The sequence below is a fragment of the Rhamphochromis sp. 'chilingali' genome, assembly GCF_963969265.1.
Source record: "Rhamphochromis sp. 'chilingali' genome assembly, chromosome: 20".
Classification (NCBI taxonomy): Eukaryota; Metazoa; Chordata; class Actinopteri; order Cichliformes; family Cichlidae; genus Rhamphochromis; species Rhamphochromis sp. 'chilingali'.
In genome coordinates this window covers 12731309-12753104 of record NC_137947.1, presented here as the reverse complement: position 1 = coordinate 12753104, position 21796 = coordinate 12731309, and the positions used below count along the sequence as shown (strand labels likewise).

At 40.3% G+C, this 21796-nt stretch overlaps 1 protein-coding gene across 6 annotated transcripts in view; it reads left to right on the top strand.

The window, feature by feature from the left end:
• Positions 1 to 21796, top strand: part of LOC308388587 (neurexin-1a-like) — a 270320-nt gene that overhangs the window by 108737 nt on the left and 139787 nt on the right. For all 6 annotated transcript variants that reach the window (XM_080869385.1, XM_080869389.1, XM_080869388.1 and 3 more), the window contains 5 exons: positions 1627 to 2010; positions 9251 to 9454; positions 12569 to 12595; positions 20372 to 20494; positions 21016 to 21397. In XM_080869385.1, the coding sequence (XP_080725511.1) occupies positions 1627 to 2010; positions 9251 to 9454; positions 12569 to 12595; positions 20372 to 20494; positions 21016 to 21397 (1120 nt within the window). The remainder of the gene's footprint in view (positions 1 to 1626; positions 2011 to 9250; positions 9455 to 12568; positions 12596 to 20371; positions 20495 to 21015; positions 21398 to 21796) is intronic.

The following is a 21796-nucleotide window of genomic DNA, read 5'->3' as shown; positions in this document are numbered from 1 at the left end:
TCACGCTGACCACACTGATGTTCATTCTTCAGCCGGGCACCTGCTCTACTCAGAGAAAAGTTTCCTCGCTAATGAGTTTGATGTAGTGAGCTCGTTAGCTATAACCTGAAGGGAGTTGTTCTGGCTGCATGACGGGTGGCCTATGCCAAGTGTGCAAAGCTTGGAAGTCTCAACAGCTGTGGCTGGAGAGAGCAGGGGCAGTGGGTGGCGGCAGGAAAGTGCAGGAACAGATGCCTGGGGCCAAGACCCTGAGAAAAGAGCTGGAACATGTTAGTGGGACCCGGTTAATCATTGTGCACTAGGTCCTTAGCTGTCTCTCTCAAACAATTTTGCAAAAGGGCTGGCTCACCTTGGCTATGAAGATCATACATGAACAAGTGTGTTATTAGCATAGGGGGTGATTTTTAACATTTTTTTGTTATGTGAAAAGATGCTTCTGAGAAAAAAGGCTTTGATAGAAAAAATAGAAATGCAGATATTTATTATATGTATAATTAATTGTGATATGTACATTCATGCATGCTAATGGTAGCTGTAATGAAATGTGAAATGCCCCATTTAATATCTAATGTGTCTCTAAAAAGTGCCAGGCAGCCCTGCTGAAATTCAAGTATGGCTTAGGGCTTGTTTCCCCAACATAAACACTTTGACTAGAAAAGTAACTTAAAAGCTACACTTCTCTCCCACATACAGTACAAGCATTACAGCTTTGCCATTTAGCCCATGGCAATCAACTATTAGTTCCTTCATATCTGCCATGGCATGCATCTGCCACTCAAAATTCAAATTTTGACTCTATGGCAATTTTATTTTTAAGCATCCATCCAGGCAGTGGCCTGTGTGGATCCTCAGTGCCACGGTATATAGATTACTGGACGAGGATGCAGGCAGTGGAGGCAGCCACCATTAATTAAAGTCCACAATGGTTCCTGCACTGAGAGTAACAGATCCATATACAAATTAATCACCCGGTCTGAGTCCCACAGTAAGGCCTTCCTTTTCCACAGCTTTACAGTCCAGTCATGTCCGCTGTTGTTTACCGTGCTCCAGATCGAGAATTAAACCTGAATGAGAGTGATAAATCATGTTGGGAAACACACATGCTCTCATTGCAGGTTTATGTGTTTGAGAGGCAAACAGAAGAAGAGACAGGGTGGCGGGGGGGTCGGAGCCTCCAGTCCGTTAATCAAGATCAAAAAGATGGTTACGATGTTTTTTTGGGAAGGGTGGCTAAAATGATAGAGGGGGCAACTATTTTTCTTTTCCTCACTAGTTTCTTTATGACCACTGCTTTATAGATAAAGGAGATTTATTATGGCAAACCCAAGGAAAATGGAGAGGATACTCTTAGGAATCCCAGATTAAACTACTAATAGACTAGCTGCCCTGTGATTAATGCATCTTATCATCTCTCATCAGTCATTCTAAATGAAGAAAATCCTGACCCTGTCCAGATGGATAACACTAATTAGGTTAATTTCTTCATCAAAACATTTTCAAATGGGTCTTCTTTGCATCTTTGTGGTCCTGTAGGACACACAGTGCCTTTTGGAGGCTAATTGTTTACTTACCTCAAAGTAGCTGTAGCAAAACAATAACTTATTCTTCCTGTATCTTCATTTTTAGGTACCATCTCCATCAACACCCTCCGCACTGCCTACACAGCCCCTGGAGAAAGTGAGATCCTGGACTTGGATGACAACCTGTACCTCGGGGGTTTACCGGAGAATAGAAGGGGGTTGGTGTTCCCCACCGAGGTGTGGACTGCACTGCTCAACTATGGCTACGTAGGCTGCATTCGAGATTTATTTATTGACGGACAGAGTAAAGATGTCAGACGGCTGGCTGAGATCCAGAAAGCTGCCGGGGTCAAGCCCTCCTGCTCTAAAGAGCCTCCCAAGCAGTGCTTGAGCAACCCCTGCCAAAACAATGGGATCTGTAGAGAAGGCTGGAATCGCTACGTGTGTGACTGTTCTGGGACTGGATACCTGGGTCGCTCCTGCGAAAGAGGTAAAACTTTGTCTCATTTTTTCTACCCAGCTGTTAGACTGCTTATAATTTCTTTCTCTTAGGCGTAATCTTTGCCAGTGTAAAATGTTGATGATGCTGCACAGCGACCTCACCATGCATTATCTTCTGATGTAGGGATGGGATCATAAAAGTGTGAATATAATTTACATCAAAGAAAAGGAAAAGATTGGTTTAATTATATCTGCCATGGATGTAGTATTCTTTGTCTTTCAAGTTCACGTTGAACAGTGTCAACACACAAAAGCCTGCAGGTGGTCTTTTTGTTATCCAGGCTTCTGGTTGAACATCGCCAGCTCTCTAACAGCAGGTTGGTGGTAATTTAAGGCAGGAGAGAAATTGCGGGAGGAGACCGACAGCAACAGAGAAGCAGGCAAAATGAGTCAGGGTACGGAGGGTTGATATTCGAGTATGTTGAGTGGCAGGTGACTGATGCACCACCGAGACACTGCTGGTCACGTCCACCATGCACACTTGCCTGTAAATTGGCTGTCTTCTGCAAACCATTTGCCTCATCAAACCACTCGCTCATGACCAGACCTGGTGCAGAATACTTATCCTTCTGTCCTCCAGAGAAGAGAAATAGGAGAAGTGAGTGTCACACCATGAAACTTTAGGCCTCTATGTCTGACTTACCCCTGATTCTGCAGGAATTTGTCTTTTTTTTATTTATAGCTGATCACTGAGAAATTAAAAGAACACTTTTTGTTCTGAACTTTCTGACTAGTGTTTAAAGTTGATAGGGTCGCAAATTATACTAAAAAAATGAATAGTCACATATTTGTCTGATAAAAAGCTATAATTGCTTGAACTTAGCCCTGAGAAAATCTTCCAGAACTGCCCTTAGTACTCTAAAGCAGATTCTTTTCTTCCTGTTTTAGTATTTTGCTGTATTTCTGCAGCTAGCTGAAAGCAACGGAGTACAAGAATTTTTTCTGTGCTATAAAATGTATGAAAAGAATTTCAGGTGTATCTTTAAGGAATTGTGAGATTAAACATTTCTGCATGATCAGCTTTAATTTGCTGATCTTTTTGATCAATGTACTTTCCTTTTATCCACACAGTGAGACTAAGCAAATACATTTTTCCAATTTATAGTTCTTTTATTAAGGAGAACTGCAATATTAAGAAATCATAGGATATTTCCATATTGGTTGGATGAATTCATAGCTATATACATATAATCATCACAGATTCTAACCTGAAGCAGTAGACTATATATTGGCGTGTTAAGGGATTTATATTGCAGCAGCATGCATAGTCATGAAATCTCAATGGTGCAATAGTAGCAAATGCATGAAAGCATTTAACATATGCATAATCAAGGCAAATGTCAAAAAAGTGCCCAAGCATGTGACACTGTTATCACAGCGTGATGCATCTTCGCCGAAACAGGAACAGGTTCTCTCATCTGAAAAAAAAGAAAAAAATCCGCTGCGGTTGGAACGCACCACGTCCCACACAGTTACATGTGTCAGCTCCACACGTGCTTTTGCTATTCCTCTGTGCTGAAGTCACTTGCTTCATGAAACAGTATTACCAAAAGTAAAGGGATGTTGTATAGTTGGAACTCTGTTTAGTGTGTGTTTTAAACGGATCTATTGTGAAATGTAAAGTTATCTGAAGAGTCACAGCTTGTCTTTTTTAACCATAACTTGTATGTGGACAGTGCTTATCTGTTGTTTTCTCTCTAACCTCTACTTGTTAGTCTTCTTAGGGCAGATGCACCAAATGTTACGGTGATGCAACGCTTCTAGAACCAGTATAAACGTTTCTATGGTATTTTAAGAAGTGCAGCATCGATAGAAATGACACAAAGTGTGCCAGTTTTTGTAAAAAATAAAAAGTATCAGGAGCAACATGTTTCATCCAAGCCCCACCATTCAAAGGCTACATGGCAAAGGTTCCTGACCTGGTTCCTGTAGTTTTCTTGCTTTGGCTTTGTGATAAATGCTTCCTGTCCATAACGACTTAATTATGAACACTGTTTACACATTAAAACTGACTGGGAAATGAATAAGGCATCAGAAATTAGTCAAGTAGTCATAAGAAAATTTGGAGTAGTCATTTAAAAACCTTAATTTTGAAAGAAAAGGCAACTATATGTGTTTCTTTTAGTTTTAGTTTTTTATTCTTTTAATATTGACCCAGTCTTCTAGCAATCGTCTGACTCGGGAAGGCAATTTCTGGTGTGAGTCTTGCCACTGGAGTGGGGAGGGAGTAAGTTATTATGTCCACAAACCAACCACCCCCCACCCCCTGCCTTACCACACACACACACACACACAACACACACACACACACACACACACACACACACACACACACACACACACACACACACACACACACACACACACACACACACACACACACACAAAACCTTGAGTATAAATGGATGACGCTGATTTATAACTCCAACTGCACTTTAGAGATGCTAATGATACTGATGGAAATCTGGCAAATGGCACAAAAACAAAATGATACAAAAGCACATGACACTGTTGTGAAATGAGGCTTGTTTAGTCACGAACGTCTTGAAGGTATGTGGCACGTGTTGCGAATGCAGTGTTTTAGTTAGTTCTGAGGCAGGAAATTAATATTTGATTTAAAAAAGGGAGCAAAAAAAGCAGAAATAAAATTTAGTGTAAAAGAAAATAATTCGATTTCCATATCTGATGAACGTGTCAGTGAGGCTTGTCTCCGCGCTACTTTGATTTTCCACATGTGCACGTCGGTTTTAGCTAATGAGTTGACAGGAATTAGGACACAGTACATGAGGGAGGTGGAGTGGGCAAGGGATACAGATCGTTTCTCTTCAGGAAGATAATTACTTATTCAGAGAGCGTTCTTGGGTCCAAAGATATAATCCAGCCTGACTTTGCTCTGAAAACAAAAACAAAAAGCTGAAACAGTTCCACATTAAGAGACTGCGTGTTGCAAAGATTTCCTCCACCGTGACCTTCTGTACTCTCTTTGAACACCAGAGCCGTGTTCTGGCGTCTCGGCTTCTCCGTCTAACTCTCATTTTCTGGCTGTCTCTGCACTTGTGTATGAGACAGGCATTAGCGAGAGTGTGAGTGGGAGCAGTGGTACAGAGGATGGGCTCTGGCGTGCTGCCAGCTGTTTTGAATGCTCCAGATTGCCTCTGCACTGGTAGGATGAAGCAGGCACCAGCAGGCCGAGGAGCTGTCAAAAGAATTACCCCAGCTCTCACTTATCCATGCATGGTGTACCACCCGGTGGCAAAATACAGCTACTGCATATGGCAGAGGAGGAGGACGACGACAAGTAAAAGGAGCAGGAGGTGGATCTTCGGAACACAGCCACGGAGCTATTCGCCCTATTTTGAGACATTTTAATTAAGCAGACAAAGCAATTTTCCCCCCTTGCATCCCAAATGTCTTCCCCTTCATTGTTCCTCCAGTTGCTAATTAGCCCAAATATTAGTCTTGCATTGTGAGGCTAAAACAGCCTCCCAGATGGTGTGGTAGGTGTGTTGTAGTACATGCACATATTCCCTAATGAGATTTGACATGCTGGATTCCAGCACTGACAGCACCTGCATCATTTCACAGTGGCTGCAGCTGAACGTGTGCTTCAACATACCCGCAATGGATAAGCTCGGTGCTGAAGATCAGTGTACAGATCGATACATGAGTCTGCTCATTGTACACCAGACATACCTAACAACTTGCTGATTTGCAGTGTAGAGGCTTTGCACTGTGCTTTTACCAATAGTGATGCTATTAGTTCAAAATATATATTTAAAAAAAACTGTATAAAATATAGCAGCCTTACAGCTTCAGGGTACTCTTAAGGGATATATCATTAAGTAGAGCCTTGAGTCTACTGCAGTATATTATTGCCAGCATGTACTAAAGGTGTCTAATACCTTGCTCCAGAGCATAGTGCACAACAATACAATGCATTAACTACTTATGTAAATTAGTGTAAATAAAGAAAAACTCTGTTCTTTGAGAACATTTATTGCTTTTCAGAGCATAAAGCCATTTGCCATCGGTCCAAAGCAAAAGCCAAGAGGTGCAGAATGCTATTGCATAATTGAGAAAAGCCCTTAAAGGAGAATATGGCTGAGCGTTAGCATTAAAGCATGTTTTAGCCGTGCCCTTTGACAGCACACTGTGTTAGTCACCATTCAGCACACTTGAATCTAGTCATAATTAGAGAGAACCGGTTGTCCCGCGCCCTTAAGCGATGGACATACATGTGTAGAAAAGTGAAAAACATGGAAGACGCGTGACTGTACGAGCGCTGGGGGTCCATTTTTTCGAGGAAAATGTTGAGGAATAGCTCTGGCTGAAAGATTTTGATAGCGCAGGATAGACCTTGAGAGATGAGCTAATTGTCCTAACATTCTCGACCGGCTGAAAGATTTTGATAGCGATTGAATGCAAAGCTGTACTACTTGTAGCTTCCATTTCATAATGCAAGAGCTGAAGTTGCATATTATCCCAATCTCAGCTGATCTATTTTCCATCTTCGCTCTCATTTCATAGCTCAGATAATGTTGCCGTATGGTCACAGGGCAGCAGATGTGAAGCTGGCCCATGATGCTGCTTCCTCTCTGTGCATACACAGAACATTGTTTCCCTGTCTGAAGAAATCCACTCAGCTTGTAACTTGTTTCCACACTTTTAATAGCCAGTGTGTCTCTTTCGTGGATTGTCTATACTTGGGTTCAAAGACGGCTGCGGTGAAGAAGACATGAGCTGCCTTGAATTATTTATCATATCTCTGAGCCATTTCCTCCTGTTTATTATGGATGTTGAACACAAATTTTCCAAAAGCCTTTTGGCAGTTGTTTTCTGGCAATTTTTGAATTGGGTTGAGTCTGGTGCCCCGATACTGTGGGACATCACAATCCTGTGGCATGCAGCTGACAGCTCAGCCTTCCTGCAGAGTCTGCTCTCCTCGGGGGGAGAAAGCAGGAAGAACTGTGTGCCTGTCTGCCATTACCCCACCCCTTGTTAGTAGTACAGGCTTGTTTGTTACTTCTCTGAAAGTGCCCCAACGCCCCCTCAAATCGCTACTTGTTTTCTTGTGAAAATCAGAAAAGAATGTTGCATTGAGCTTTACAAGACAGAAAATGAATGCTTGGTTTAGTTTGGTATGCTCCATCTCCCCTCTGACAGCCTCCTGTTGGGTTGGCACAGACAGAAGCTCCGGCTTCAGTCCTCTCAATTTATTTTGATATTAAACATGGGAGTGCCATTAAAAATGACTCGGCTTGCAGGATTGGATTTTTGACAGGTCCTCACTTTGCATTAGGTAATGATTCCCTCACATGTCATCCTCCATTTTTTCCATATCTGTATTCTGGAGCTTTCTTATTTATTACATTTTAGATAGTCCCTTATATGAATTTCAGCAAAGGTGACATCTTGGATGAAATGCAATATTTACTCCAGCTGTGATTAATTTTATCCTCCTATCCAGTGTGGGGAAAAAAGCTGAAGATTATGCAGATGAGGGAAATGTGAAATGTCTTTCCTTTATAAGGGAGCTTGCATAGATTACATTTAGCAAATGATTCATTTTTCTTCACCCTTAAGGAGACACAATGCTTTACAATTTAAAGGAATATATTAACAAGTTCTCAGCATCATCGCTGCATGTGTTTATTCTTTAATGTGTTGTTTCGTGCAAGCATAATGGATCTTGTTTCAGAGCGAGGTGCTAATTCTTTAGTAAGAATTCTATACAGGTCAGCACTCTGAGCTGCCACTCATTGTGCAGCAGTAATACATTTTTGCCATGAACCTAAACAACAGACAGTTGCTGTTAATGGACACTACAAAGCATAATTAAACACTGAGGGGGACTTTTTTTTTTAAAGTTCAGATACTTTTCCTGCAAGTATCGGGACCAGGTGCAAGGTGGTATAACAGAGACACATTTTTCAAGTATTCGAGAAGCTTGAACAGTTGCTCCGCTTTTTCCCTGGCATTGGCTAACAGTTTCCAAATGTAGCTCTTTGCTTTAGCTGCCTGGCAGGGAGCAGACAGTTTAGCAGTGGGAGCTCGTTTGTCACACGCCCCTGTCATCTGCATCATACCCCAGGAGGGCGTGGAGAAATTGGATTTGGGTGAGGAATGTGATGGAGTTATCCCAGGGGATGGATGTGACATTGGCTCTGTGTGACGAGGAAGTGGTGATGAGGTGGTTTGTGTATACTGGTACCCTATCACCCACCACAGTCTCACCTTATATCTGTCTGGCTCAACTCTGCAGCTGCAGTAATGGCTTTGTTATTGGGTTATGGTTTAGTTACACTACCGGAAATGTTGTTACAACCTCCTGCCAGCGTTAAACAATCTCCCCAGCATTTCTCCAGACGGCCCGCTTAATGCTTTGAGTAAATGCAGTCACCCTGAGCAGAAGCTCGATATTCAAGGTCCATATACTATTACAATTCTGTCATCGTTAGTGTTTTTCCCCTCGGTCAATACCAATTTCTCCTTTCATGGTTTGCCACTATTACATTGCAAATACAAAATACTTGTGGATGCCACTTGTTATGTAGGAGAACTTGGACTTTGAGTTTCTTTTATTTGTTTGTCACGAAGGCTTCATTTCACCTTGGACCGTGTTTTTTAAGCTTAATTATTATCCAAACATGTACTTGCCACTGACTCCGTGATCGAGTCCACCAGCTGAATTGGCACGGGGAAGACAGGAGTCAGTCTTTTGGAGAGAGTTTGGCTTGCTGTCAGCTGTAGTACACAGCAAAATGCGACGCCAGACTTTGACAAGTCTTTACACACTGCTTTTGGGTGACATATCTGGGCACATGCCATTTAACAGTCACTTACTCAGCAAGTTTTTATATTGTATTTATATTTCTAAGAGACTAATTCTAGGATTCATCAGCAGTCAAAATGACTCAGTGTTTCTGCTGTCTGTGAGGCAAGGTAGCTCTAAAAAACCAAAAAAGCTCCCGTCTAAGAAATAGACCCAGACACGCTGACCGTACTTGTCTTTGTTCTGTTGAGTTATATGCTGTATTCATTCCTCTTTTACATGACTGGATATTATTACATTTAATGCACTTGTTTCATCAAAACTGAAAGTCGCGACATTAAATAATATCCGCAATAAGGGCATCATTTTAAGCTGAGCTGACAGGCCCGGTCATCGCATTACCATAAAACTGTTACGGTCTATTTTACCAATCACATATCTTTTTTTCTCTCTGCAGAAGCGACCATCCTCAGCTACGATGGCAGCAAGTTTATGAAGGTCCAGCTACCGGTGGTGATGCACACGGAAGCTGAGGACGTGTCTTTGCGGTTCCGCTCCCAGCGAGCCTATGGCATCCTAATAGCCACCACATCTAGGGACTCTGCTGACGCTCTGCGAATTGAGTTGGAGAGCGGCCGCGTCCGGCTGACTGTCAACTTAGGTAATGCCTTGGATACACACGCTGCGGCAGATAAGTCAAATTAAGCTAGAAACCGCTTTTAAGGGAACATAGCCATATACATACTCCTGCTCTCCCACACACACTCGGAGCAATTGGTCTTCTTTTTATATATATATTGAATAGAAAGAGATGGTGTAAAGACTTTCAATGGCAAGACTCTGCGGCTCTTTGCTCACTGCCAGTCGAGCACACGGCCAGCAATGCCCAGCAGGGAATGCTCACTGCGTGTACCGTCAACACACTCAGATCATCTTAAAATGTGCAGCTTACAGTGCAGACACTGCTGTATTCTGTATTTCCAGTTATAATTCATACCAGGAAGCTAATAATTCTTCTGAGGATGGGGGCATTTATAATATTTAGTCATTGCCTAATGTGAAGCAGTCCTTATTTGGGGCCAATAAATACCCTGCACACTTGTTCTTTAATCACTTTATTTAGAAACACTTTTATCATTGTGGGAGGAATGCATGGTCGTGCATGAATATGCGGCTGTCTTAAATGAGTACAAAGAAAGACACCCTCCACCCTCCACCCCTTCCTCTCGCGTGCCTACAGCAAAAACGGAAAATTGAGGACAAATGAAAGAAACACATTTCGTTTTTTTGTGCGCGCGAGTGTGTGCACATGTGCTTATTTGCTCAGAATAGAATCCAATGATGCCTGTGAAAAGTTTGATATCTCTCAAACAGAGCCTCGGCGCACAAATGATAGCCATCTATTTCTCCTTTCCACTGGCTAAACAGAAATGGGCTCCCTAAGCGGAGCCGTTTAGCGGTGCATGCAAAGTAGACAGCCTGTGTCTGCTGTCAACCACAAGGAAGCATGTGTCCCACCATGGAAGACAACAGCGCCACACACTGACAGCGCTGACAAGTCATATTACTGCGACTACAAAAAGATGCCCTCTGATGAAAACAACAGGCTGCGGAGTTTTGTTTTCTTTTGGATTATCTTTGACACATTTCAGGTTTTTTTTTTTTAGTTTGTCTGTCAGGTTCAGTCCTCTATGCCTGCCTTCCTTGTCCCTCCTTCAAAAAGCAGAGCATTCCCTGTAAGGGTAGGCTCGTGTTGGTCTCTGGCTGTTTGCGACCACTTTTCTGCTGCGGTTGACAACACATGACAAGCAGGGCCAAATGGGAAGCAGGGGAGGGAGTTCGATCTGGGTCACCTTTCTTAGAGCTCGACACAAACTTAGCCTTAAGAAAGAAAAGAGGCGAAGCAGAATTCAGGAACAGTAGTGGGAGTAGAGTAAGATTAGCTGGGTATTTAGTACAGGAACGCCAAGTTAAGTTGTCACAGTAGAATCAAGATAATTATTTCTTGTTACCGTCAAAGAAAACAGCTGTGTAGTGTAGACTAAAGAAGAGCATTTAGATATTTTACTTAATAAAAATGATCCACATCCCAATTTAACCCTCCTGCCTTCTTGGGACCTTTTTGTGCCACTGCTATGTGTTAAATGGCTGCCATTTCCACTGTGTTCAGTGGAATATAACCAAACTTGCCACAGGATAGTTTTTACCTGTCAATGTTAATATTCCAGTGTGAATTCCTTAAATCAGCCTAAAATGGCTGAGCAGCAGAAATCCCCACACCCGTCACCCTGGGGACCATTTTCTGCCCATTGACTTCCATTATAAACGCTATTTTTCAACCCCAAATTATCATCATATGATTTTATTTTTTCTTCTTTTCTTGGATGTCAATGAAGACTCAGGGCCTTGAAGTTTTAATTTTTAAATTGCAAAAAAAATGCAAAAAAAATAATGGCAGGTCAAAATGTATGTTGGTGCCAATCTTTGGTCCATCTAAAGGCCTACTTATAATGACAATCACATATTACTTCAACTGGTTTTTTGTGGAAATATTTAGTTTCGTTTTTTGGTTTTTGGGGCTTATAACACAGGGCGCTCATGTAATAACACTGGGATTTGAAGGGTTAAAACAACGAAAATATAATTAAAACTTTACATGAATATTTCAGGGAGAAGTAGTTTTACAAGGTTGGCTAATTTAAAGTGGAATAAAATATGGATATATGGTCTTTTTATGGCGTGGCTGAGAATGGTCCCTAGGGTGATGGGTGTGAGTTTTTTAAAGGATGGCAGGAGGGTTAAAATACTAAAATCAATACGGTGAAGAAGACTTCATTTAATATCCACATCGAAAAATGCACTTATGCAGAATGGATGTTTTAAGTATGCTACCACATGAAATATGAATGTATGAATCGCATATACAGCACTAGAATAGAGTAATAGGGTAGAAATGAATCTGCTTTATATGATACAAGGAGGTTTTATATAACCTGACTAGATTTTTATTATCACTAAAATGTGCATGAAATAAAAAAAACATGTTAAATGGCTCTTAGTGGAATAGATGTTATTTTATTGTGTTATTATCATTAGTGCAACATCATTCAGCATCATAATATTGGCTAAGGTGGAGCTAATTTTACTTGCTTACTAAAAAGTGGAATATTTTGAAGTAGGGAAACGGGATACAAAAGTAAAGTATCTCAAACTGAGCTTAGGAAGCACTCGAGTACATATAATTAATGACTGTTTTTTCCCTGCTGTTGGAAAAATAAGAATACCATTTAATTTTGAATTTTAGCTTATTGATATTAGTTAACGATGTAACATTGATAAGTCATGTAACAAAGTAGCAAAAAGGGACAGTGCTTTAAAGTTGTCTTGCACGGGAGACACATGGGGAGAGAGTTGGTATACCTTCCAATTGGCCCTGCATGACCCTGACCAAAATCTGAGGCTCTCATAAGAAAATAATATTAAAAAAGAGAAAGAATTTATCTTGGTGTATGTAAAACATATTTCATAGATAAACATAGCACTGCCATGTAATTAAACATCAATTCTAATGGTTAGGTGAAAAATGTGTTCCTCTGAGAGGCCACACTGCAGGACTTTCACAAGTTTGCTGCGCATTAGATCACGTTTGAGAGCATCAGATGAAGGACAGTGTCCGTGTGTGTGTCCCCAGAGGGGTGGACTGTATGCTTTAATGATGTCTGCAGCTGTAACGTTGAAAGATGAATTTATCTCTCATCTATTCTTCCCCATCTAGATTGTATCAGGATTAACTGTACCTCCAGTAAGTTACTGTTCACCTTTTCTCTTCTTCTTCTCTTAACTCTTAACTGTCCTTTCAGTCCCTAGAAGTGTTGTTTATAAACATGCTTGCTTTATATTTTGCAACTGTTAAAAAAAAAATGTAGCTATGATGTTAAAAAACATACTGAAATCTGACTCGCCCCTTGCATTGACATTGTGTGTCATCATACCAAATTCCAGCTGTTGGAAAATAAGAAATTCCTGGAGAGATGGAGGGAGGCTTGAATTAATTACAAACCCAAATATAATAGTCAGCTGTGATTCTACACACTGGGTTGTTTCTAATTAATGAACCTTTTCACTCACTGACATAAAACACGAGGCAGGTATTTTGCACGATTTCTCAGTCTTCTTCTTGCTTTCCTTTTTTTCTTTCTTCTTCTGCGTTTCACGGCGGTTGCAAATTGATGAGGCCATTCAAAGCACAGAGGAAATACAGAGTGTGATTTTATTATTCTCATTAACCTGCCTCACAGAGCAGAAAGAAGGGGATGGAGAGGGAGGGAGAGAGAGCAGATCTTGTTTGTGGGATTCGCTTTGGATGTGTGTGTGTGTTTGTGTATGTGTGCGCTTGAACAAAGAGGTTACATTGCAATATTTTGGGAGGTAAATATCCTTGACATTTATTATTCAGGAACAGTGATGAATTAATAATTACTTCTCTGGATCGTAATACACCTTTTTTTCCCTGTTTAATGATTCTGAAGTGGCAGACGCTCTTGGTATCGGCACATAACAACAGAAATACCCAAGTTTAAGCTCCATAACAGTGGGCTGGAGACTGCCACATACTGTATAGAAGGACAAACTGTTCTCTGAAACCAAGAGTGTTAGGTCTCTTTGTGTGTGTTTGTGTTTGTGTGTGTGTGCGTGTGTGTTACAGTAGCTGAAGGTCATTGACTGATGAAGAAGTGGAGACTTACACAACAAAACGCCTCTGCACAGAATCACATGATGTGACCTCTAGACATGTTTCTGTGAGCCAGCCCTTCTTAACACCTTTCTAAATGCTAAATAGCATTGTTTGTGCTTCTTCAATGCATCCCTTGTTTGTGTATGCAAATAAATAGCTCTAAGCTCTAATTCCCCCAATCCACTGCTTTAAAAGGTCATTCTTGGTTTAGTGCGAAGACATAATCATCAGCTGTTATGCTAATATTTGCGTTTTTGATTTATTTCTCTTTTGCCTCTCAGTCTGAAATATTCTTAACACTTTATTAATATTTATCAGTGTATTTATTTTAACATTGTAAATGCACAAATCTTTTGAGATCTATCCATCATGTAAAATTGAGCAGGGAAGGATAATCCTTTAAACTGTGGAACTGCTTAGTGCTAGAAAGTAAAGAGCCATATGGCAGGTAAAATGGTTAATGTAGTTGTTAGCTAAATAAATAATGTAAACTAAAGCATGTACAATGTTAATCTGAATTCATTTGGGGTTTTTTTATGTTCCCTATTCTTTTTAAAATAATAGTGCCATATGTGCAGATTAAAGCAATGCTTATATTGGCATATAAGCTGTAAATGTGCTTAAGCTTAGAAGAAAAGTAGTTTGATTTTGTTAATGTAACGTTATGCTAAAGGCAAAATGTTTGAGTAAAAGAAAAAGAACAAGACGGGGGACAGCAAGCCTTCCTTTAATAGAGCCAGACCTGATTGTGTCACAGGAAAATGTTTAATTGAAGTTCTTGGAAAGAACTTTGCTAAGCCAGTGCGTTTCCACTTATGAAGAGTTAGCATTTAATTCAATTTTTTTTTTCGCTTGTTATTTTTGTCCCCTTTTTTTCTATGTTAATTAATGTGTCTTGTCAGGCGCTGCGGCTCCGGTCAGCTTAGTGGATGAAGAATTTCAACACCGACTCAAAGAACACATCACTGTCAATTAGGGACCTAGGCTCCCTGGGGCTGCCCAGAGCTGTCTGAAGAAAACACTGCCACTTCGACTTAAACAGTATTAACAGGCACTGAGTGACAACAAGCTGAAAATATGAACTAGAAATATCTTGTGACAGATTGGCTTTTTTGGTCTGTGAGTCCGCTCTTCTATTATTTATTAGCTTGGACTGCAGAAAAGTCACAGTTTAGACCAGGATATGGTGATGAGGGCACCTTAGCGTAATGTGATCATTCACTTCTGATCTTCTTTAGCAGCATTGCAAGGTACTTTTTCCTCTTGTTAGTCACAACGTTAGTCTTTGTTGTGGCTAATTTAATTTAAATGAGGAGATTGTTAAACACAGATGCGACACCTGTTTTCTTGTTAGAAATCATCATATGTTGGAGAGTGATGTAAGGGGAGCATGCATGCATGCATCCTGCATTCTCAGCCAAATGACTCGCACCAATTTCTGGCATCTACATTCAGAAAAGTAATCAAACTACTTCATTATAGCTCAGCTCTCATCTTACCATAAAGAATAGGAATTTCAACTAGAGTTTAATGATATTCACTTATATTTTATGCTCAGAAAGGTAAAAGGAGGGTATAAATCTGGCAACAAGTAAAGGCAGAGCTGTTCAGGAGGACTTTGGGAACAATAATAGTGTAAATGAATTAATCTGAAAATAAAAAGAGGGCTATATAAAATTACTGGAGTGCGTAGTGTAGTGTTTTCTAAGAAAAGCAACAAGCTTCACATTCTTATTAATTTATTCGTTGCAATATTCTTTAAATTAAGGAGCTAATTTTAATAAAGTTCTTGCAGGATTCTATAGCTTCTTAAATTAAGGGAAATAACTAACATCCTTTGAAATTAACAGTGTAATAGGGACTTTTCTGTCATGGGAGGAAGTACTTAATATGACATGATTAACCATGTCATTTATTGCTAAACAGTGCTAGTCTCAGTAACGTCGTGGCAATTTGAGCCTTTCAGTATTTAGCAGTTTAACATGAATTCGAAAACAAATCATTTATCATTTTAATAATGTTTCACCTCTGCTTGTACAAAAGCATTTTCACTGTAGCATTGTTGTTAATGCAGCAAAGTGGTTAGATAGCAGGTTCTGTAGCGAGGTATCCTGCTAAAGCTTTCCCTGTCGTGTTGATCTGGTTTTGATATCTCTGTTGATGGTAATCCGGTGTAGTGGCCTGCTGCTTGGTCAGTGACTTCCTCTTTCCCCCACCTATGTGAGTCACAGTGTCGGGGCATGCAGCACCAGTGTCCGAGCTGTCATCCAGCCTGCCAGAGCTGACTGACTGGATAATCACATCTTCTCATGCTGCCCTGTGCCACACTTCTTCACTGTTCCCTTGGGTCTAAAGTCAGTGAGGCAAGGAGAGATCACTGTAGATCCATCACTTTAGATAGATCACCGCCTGTGAGGGCACTAGAGAGCGCTGACTGGACTAAAAGCCCCTTAATGTCTGGCCAGCAGCTGTTGGTTTGGACCACAGATTGTACTAAAGGCAGAAAACAAAACAGGTCCAGCAGTAGTAAATGCTATGTAGGATTGTGCTTTTTGATATGACTGACCTCTTTTCCTCTTGCCTTTCTTTTCTTCTTGGAGAGCAGCAAGAACAGAATGATAGAAGGCAAAGATCAAGCACGCTTTCAAGTCCAACTCCATCCCATTATTTCATATCTCTCCTTCTTAATCCCTCGCCGGTCGTCTGGTCTCAAGCCTGCCCCGGTGTTTGGTGCTTACAGAGCAGAACTGTGTCTCAGATTGAGTGTGTCCCAGTACTTTGGAACCCTCAGATTTGCATACACATTGCAATGGAGCTTTGAAGATTGCAGAAAAGCAGGAAATAAATAGCCATAAATGGTTCAGGCGAATGAACCTGGAACCCATCTGAAATGCACCGAGCAGTATAGGCAAGCTGTCCAGAGCCTAGGGGTTTTAATACCGTCACTGTGGCACAACCTCATTGGGCTATTTTTTTGGTTATGTGTGCCTGGCAGGGGAACATCAGAGCTGTATAGCAATTCAAGATGATCTAAAAAAGGCTGTATGAAAAAATAATATGCTGCCCTAGTTGGACCAATGTTGGAATTTCCTAATGGAGAAATGTATCCTGGAGAGACTTATTATTCTTCTGATAAGATCACAGAGATTTGGTGCAGTTTCTCTGATTTTAGCTCTCATTCTTAATCTCCCCTTGAGTTTCTGGCACAGGGGTTCTCTACAAACCCATTAATGACTGCAAGCAATAACACATATGACATGCTATCATATAATATGCTGATTTCAGGACTGGATGACAAAATAATCAGAATATTTAAAATGTTTAAGTGATATTATTAGTAAGCAACGTGTTTCTAAAGACAGGAAGATGTGTAAAATATACATTTTAAACAGAATTTCATGCACATGATGTTTCTAATAGATGGAAAGTCTGGATGTTGCATTCATAAATGTGTATTTTACCCCTGTATCATTTGCTTGCATCATCACCCTCTGTTAATAAGCTGGGTGGCTCTTCTCAGAAGTCAACAGATGTGGCATTTCTGATTTTCAAAAATAATTTTGGAAAATATTGGACTCATCACACAGCTTCACCTCACTCCACCATAAATGAGCTTTGGCTGATTGAAGGTGTCGTGTGTCCATATTTGCATTAGTTGTTATAGAAATAACCTTTTTAGGTGTAGTTTGTGCCTGCTCCAGTATTTCTAAAATGTGATGCTAGCATCAAACACTTTAAAATTATATACAGCTTTGTGCTAAAATCTTTAGTCGCCCCTCATTTCTTTATATTTTTTTTGAAGTGAACGACCACTTTGAAACATGAGCAAACATACATAGAAATATAATTTGGAGTTTGTACAATTCTATCAAGCTTGAAAGTCAGTATTTGCTATGATCACCTTTATTTTTCAACGCAGCCTGAACTCTCTTAGGCAAGCTTTCTCGTAATTTCTTTGAGTAGACTTCAAGACATGTTCTCCAGGCTTCTTGAAGGACATTCAAAGCTCTTCTTTGGATGTTAGCTGCGTTTTTGTTCTGTTCTGTGATTCAATGTTGAATCCGGGCTCTGGGGACGCCAATCCATTACTGATAGTGTTCCACTGTGTGTTTTCCTATCCAGATATGCTCTACTGCATTGGCAGTGTATTTAAGATTATTGTCATGCTGAAAGGTCATTGCCAATCAGGTTCTTTTCAAGATGGTTTTGCATAGTGGATCAAAATGTACTTATTTAAACACCACTGGCTAAAATGCAGCCATGACCAAGCCTCCACCGTGTTTTACAAATGACTGTGTTGTAGACACATAAAGATATTGATTTGAACCAAAAGTGTCAAATGTTGGTTCATCACTCCATAAGACATTTTCATTAGTAATTTGGCACACCTCAGCCTTCTCTCCCTGTTTCCCTTCCTTAAGACTGGCTTCTTGACAGCCACCCTTCCACTGAGTGCATTTCGAACCTTTGGCAAACAGTAGATCCATCTGTTGAAGGGCCAGATGCATCTCTCTGATCCTGTGTCAGGTCTTTGCTGGATTTTTTTTCTTAAGGACATTCTTTTCAGATCTGCTATAGATAATATTTCAGGTCTGACACTTTTCCTTTTATCCCTTACTTGTCCAGTGTTCTCAAGATGAACTGTGCACCATGCTGAGAGTTATCAGCAAAAAGCTTTTCAAGAATCACCTTGTTGTTGCAAAAATGTTTTATTTGTGACATTTTTGGTAAATTCAGTTAAACGAATGGGAACATATTTTGTGTTTTTGAAACATGTTTGTTTTTTTGTTGTTTAGGGGTGGGGGGGAGGGGGGCTGGTTCTGGAGAACCATTGCTCAAGACTGCATTAAACAATTACAGGAAAGTCTGGCTCCTTGGAAGCAAAATATATTAACATGATGGGTGGCTCAAAACTTTTTCACAGTCCTGTGTATTTAAGGACGAATGTGATACAATTTCTCAGTTTCAAAATTCAGTTAAATACAAGTTTTGAATGTGTAAATCCTTGCAAGGCAGATTTGCAGCACTATAGGAAACAGCATTTATTGATTTAATAAAGTGGATTCATTAGCTTTTTTTAAATGGCATCTGTGCAGTTTCAGTAACCTTCTCCATTTTCCAGAGCATCAATTATTTCAAAGGGTGCTGATAAAAAGCACATTCTGTATTTCCTGTTTTTGTACGATTAGCACGAGGGCTAAAATGGTCTGTTCTGTTGTTTTGTTTTTTATTTGTTCCTTTTTTTCTCTGCTCACCGCCAACCACAATGCTTCCATTATACAGGTGTTTCTTTTTGCATCACTATTTCATTTTATGTGGTGGACATGAGGGAAATCAAATATTGGCCTGCACTCTTGTAGGTAAACAAGATGGAGAGTGATACTGGGTTGTTACAGTTTTTTCTGAATGCTTAAACTCTAACTGTGATTCCTGTAGCACAATTCCTAAAACTATTCAGACTTATAGCAAAACCACTCACTGAGTTTGCAAAACCAAAAGCACAAAAACTGCTTTGCACTCAGTTTGCAATTTCGTAACACACACTTTGCAAAACTGTAGGCACAATTCACTGCACAACACTCAATTTCCAAATTTCCAACACACTCCTAGCAAAAGTATACACATGTATGGCTATCATTAACACTAATTTGCCAACTGTCTGGCACACTTTCACATGTGAAAACTTTTTTAGATAATTCGTTCACTTTGCAATCAGCCTAAGCACTATAATACAGGTAAGCTGTGTGTGCGGAGTACAATGGAGGGAGCAGAAAGAGTGAGAAGTAGAGGAGGCCGAGGAAGAGGACGTGGAGGTGAAGAAGTAGGATGAAGAGGACGACAAGGACAAGGAGGAGCAAGAGGAAGATGAGGAGGGGGCAGAGGAAGCATGTTCACTGCAGACCACGTAACCCATATAGTCATTATGGCGATTGCAAATAATCCTATACTTGGAAATGAACACTTGTGTTTGTTTTGATGTGTTTGAATAAACACCAGTACTTGAAGTTTGGATCCCTCTATGCTTATGGATCTATGACAGAAGTATGAGCTCACACTGACATAGCCTACCTTGTGCACAGGGAAGGCAAACGCCAGATGTGTTTTGTATTCATACCATCAGTGTGCAGTTGGCGCATTGTGTGCTTAGTAGATGATGGCTTGTGTGTACTGTTTGATACGGAAACACCATTTTTATGAAGGTGTGAAGAGTTAATCTAGCTGTGTTTGCTTTTGCAAGAGAACTACAATGTTTTGATTATTGGGTGACAGGTTTTCTTATTTGTGTGAAGAGTTTTGCAAAATTAGCCAATAGTTGCAAAAAAAGGGCTTAAGCAATCAGAAAAAACTGTAAGTGCCTGTCCAGTCATAGCCTTTTGGTAGTTATTTGCTGCCACCAAGTGGCATGATAGGAATTTAAGAAAATCTCAAAAGAAAGAAGACATCAGTCGTATAGCAAGCTTATATTTGTGTCTCCATTTAACTCAAAGCTCACACATTATGCATTCACAGAAAACACTTGTTTGAATATATTACAGCATCTGATTATGGCCTCCCTCCTATTGGTTCAAAGAAAATAGTGTTCAGGGAGAATTCAGAATTTTGATGCTTTATCTAATGGTGCGATCAGTGCTGCAAATGCAAGTCAAAATGTGTTTTTATGGACCATTAACTATGTTTACCTTAATGTTTTCTTCCTCTGTCCAACTACTTCATCCATTCACATTTTCTTCCTTTTGATCTCCCTCTTTCTTATTCTACTTTTATCAACCTCTCTGTTATGGATGTGTGTATGTGTGTCTGTATTAAGTGTGTGTGTTAACCGCTGTTTGGACTGTCCTGCAGGCAAAGGTCCAGAGACAATTTTTGCGGGTCAGAATCTGAACGATAATGAGTGGCACACAGTACGTGTGTTCAGGAGGGGCAAGAATTTGAAACTGACCGTAGATGATCTTCCACCTGTGGAAGGTACCTCTCATCCTCTTTTTATTTGATGTAATGTAGTAGTTTTTTGAATATGTAAACTTAAATAATCCATAACATGCTTTGCTGATCAGGAAAAAGGGTTTGATCATTTTTCTATATAGAATAAAACCTTTAAAAAAAAAAAAAAAAAATTTAAGATAAAATGTTGCTGTTTGAAAAGGAAAATAAAATTGTCTCTATTTCTCTTTTTTTCACCTTGTTGTTCTTTGGTGCTGCATAAATGAAATAAGATTGAATTGAAACAAATGATTTACGCACCACCTAACAAGTGAAAGATCCCTGGTTCGGTCCCAGGAGAAGACTCTAATCTCCTGGGGGTTGCATGAAAAGGGCATCTGGTGGAAGTTTTTTTTTCCCTTAAAGACAATAATTGTGAAGCCATTCTTTAATTTCTTTTCAGAGAGGATTTAAAGTGGATCCTTTAATTGCAAAGCAGCGCCCATTTAACTGTCAGATATCCCCAATAACACCCTCTCTCCCCTTCCCACTTCTGCCGATCAAAGGTCAAATGGCAGGTGACCACACCCAGCTGGAGTTCCATAACATTGAGACGGGCATTGTGACAGAGAAGCGCTTCATGTCCATGGTGCCCTCCAACTTCATTGGCCACCTCCAGAGCCTCTCCTTCAATGGCATGGCCTACATAGACCTCTGTAAAAATGGTGACATTGATTACTGTGAGCTCAATGCAATGATTGGCTTCAAGAACATCATTGCTGACCCTGTCACCTTCAAGTCACGCTCCAGCTATGTGACTCTCACTACTCTGCAGGCCTACTACTCCATGCACCTTTTTTTTCAGTTCAAAACCACCTCCTCGGACGGCCTCATCCTGTATAACAGTGGCGATGGAAATGACTTCATTGTGGTGGAGCTGGTTAAAGGGTAAGTGGAGACTTTGCAGCATTCATTCTGTCAAAGAAAAGTGCTTTGCCTGTAATATATCTTGTTTTGTACCCAGTAGACTTGACTGTTTGATGTCACTGGTGTTTTTTTGTGACGGTTTACACCAAACCTTCACTCAGACACATTAAAAAAATATGCCTGACATTTTTGCTTTGCTGTTGTTGCTGTCAGTGCAACAGTTGTTATAAAAGTCTCCTTTTTACACATACGGCAGACCTACCTGCCAACAGGTGCAAAGTCCAGCAAATACTGACAGCAAAAACCATTAAACTGTGCCTATCCAGTTTTATACCAGTGTAGGTGATGTTTATTTAGGCAGTAATCTCCATAAAAATGGATTATGATTTTAATAATGCACCCCTTCCTACACAGGACAGT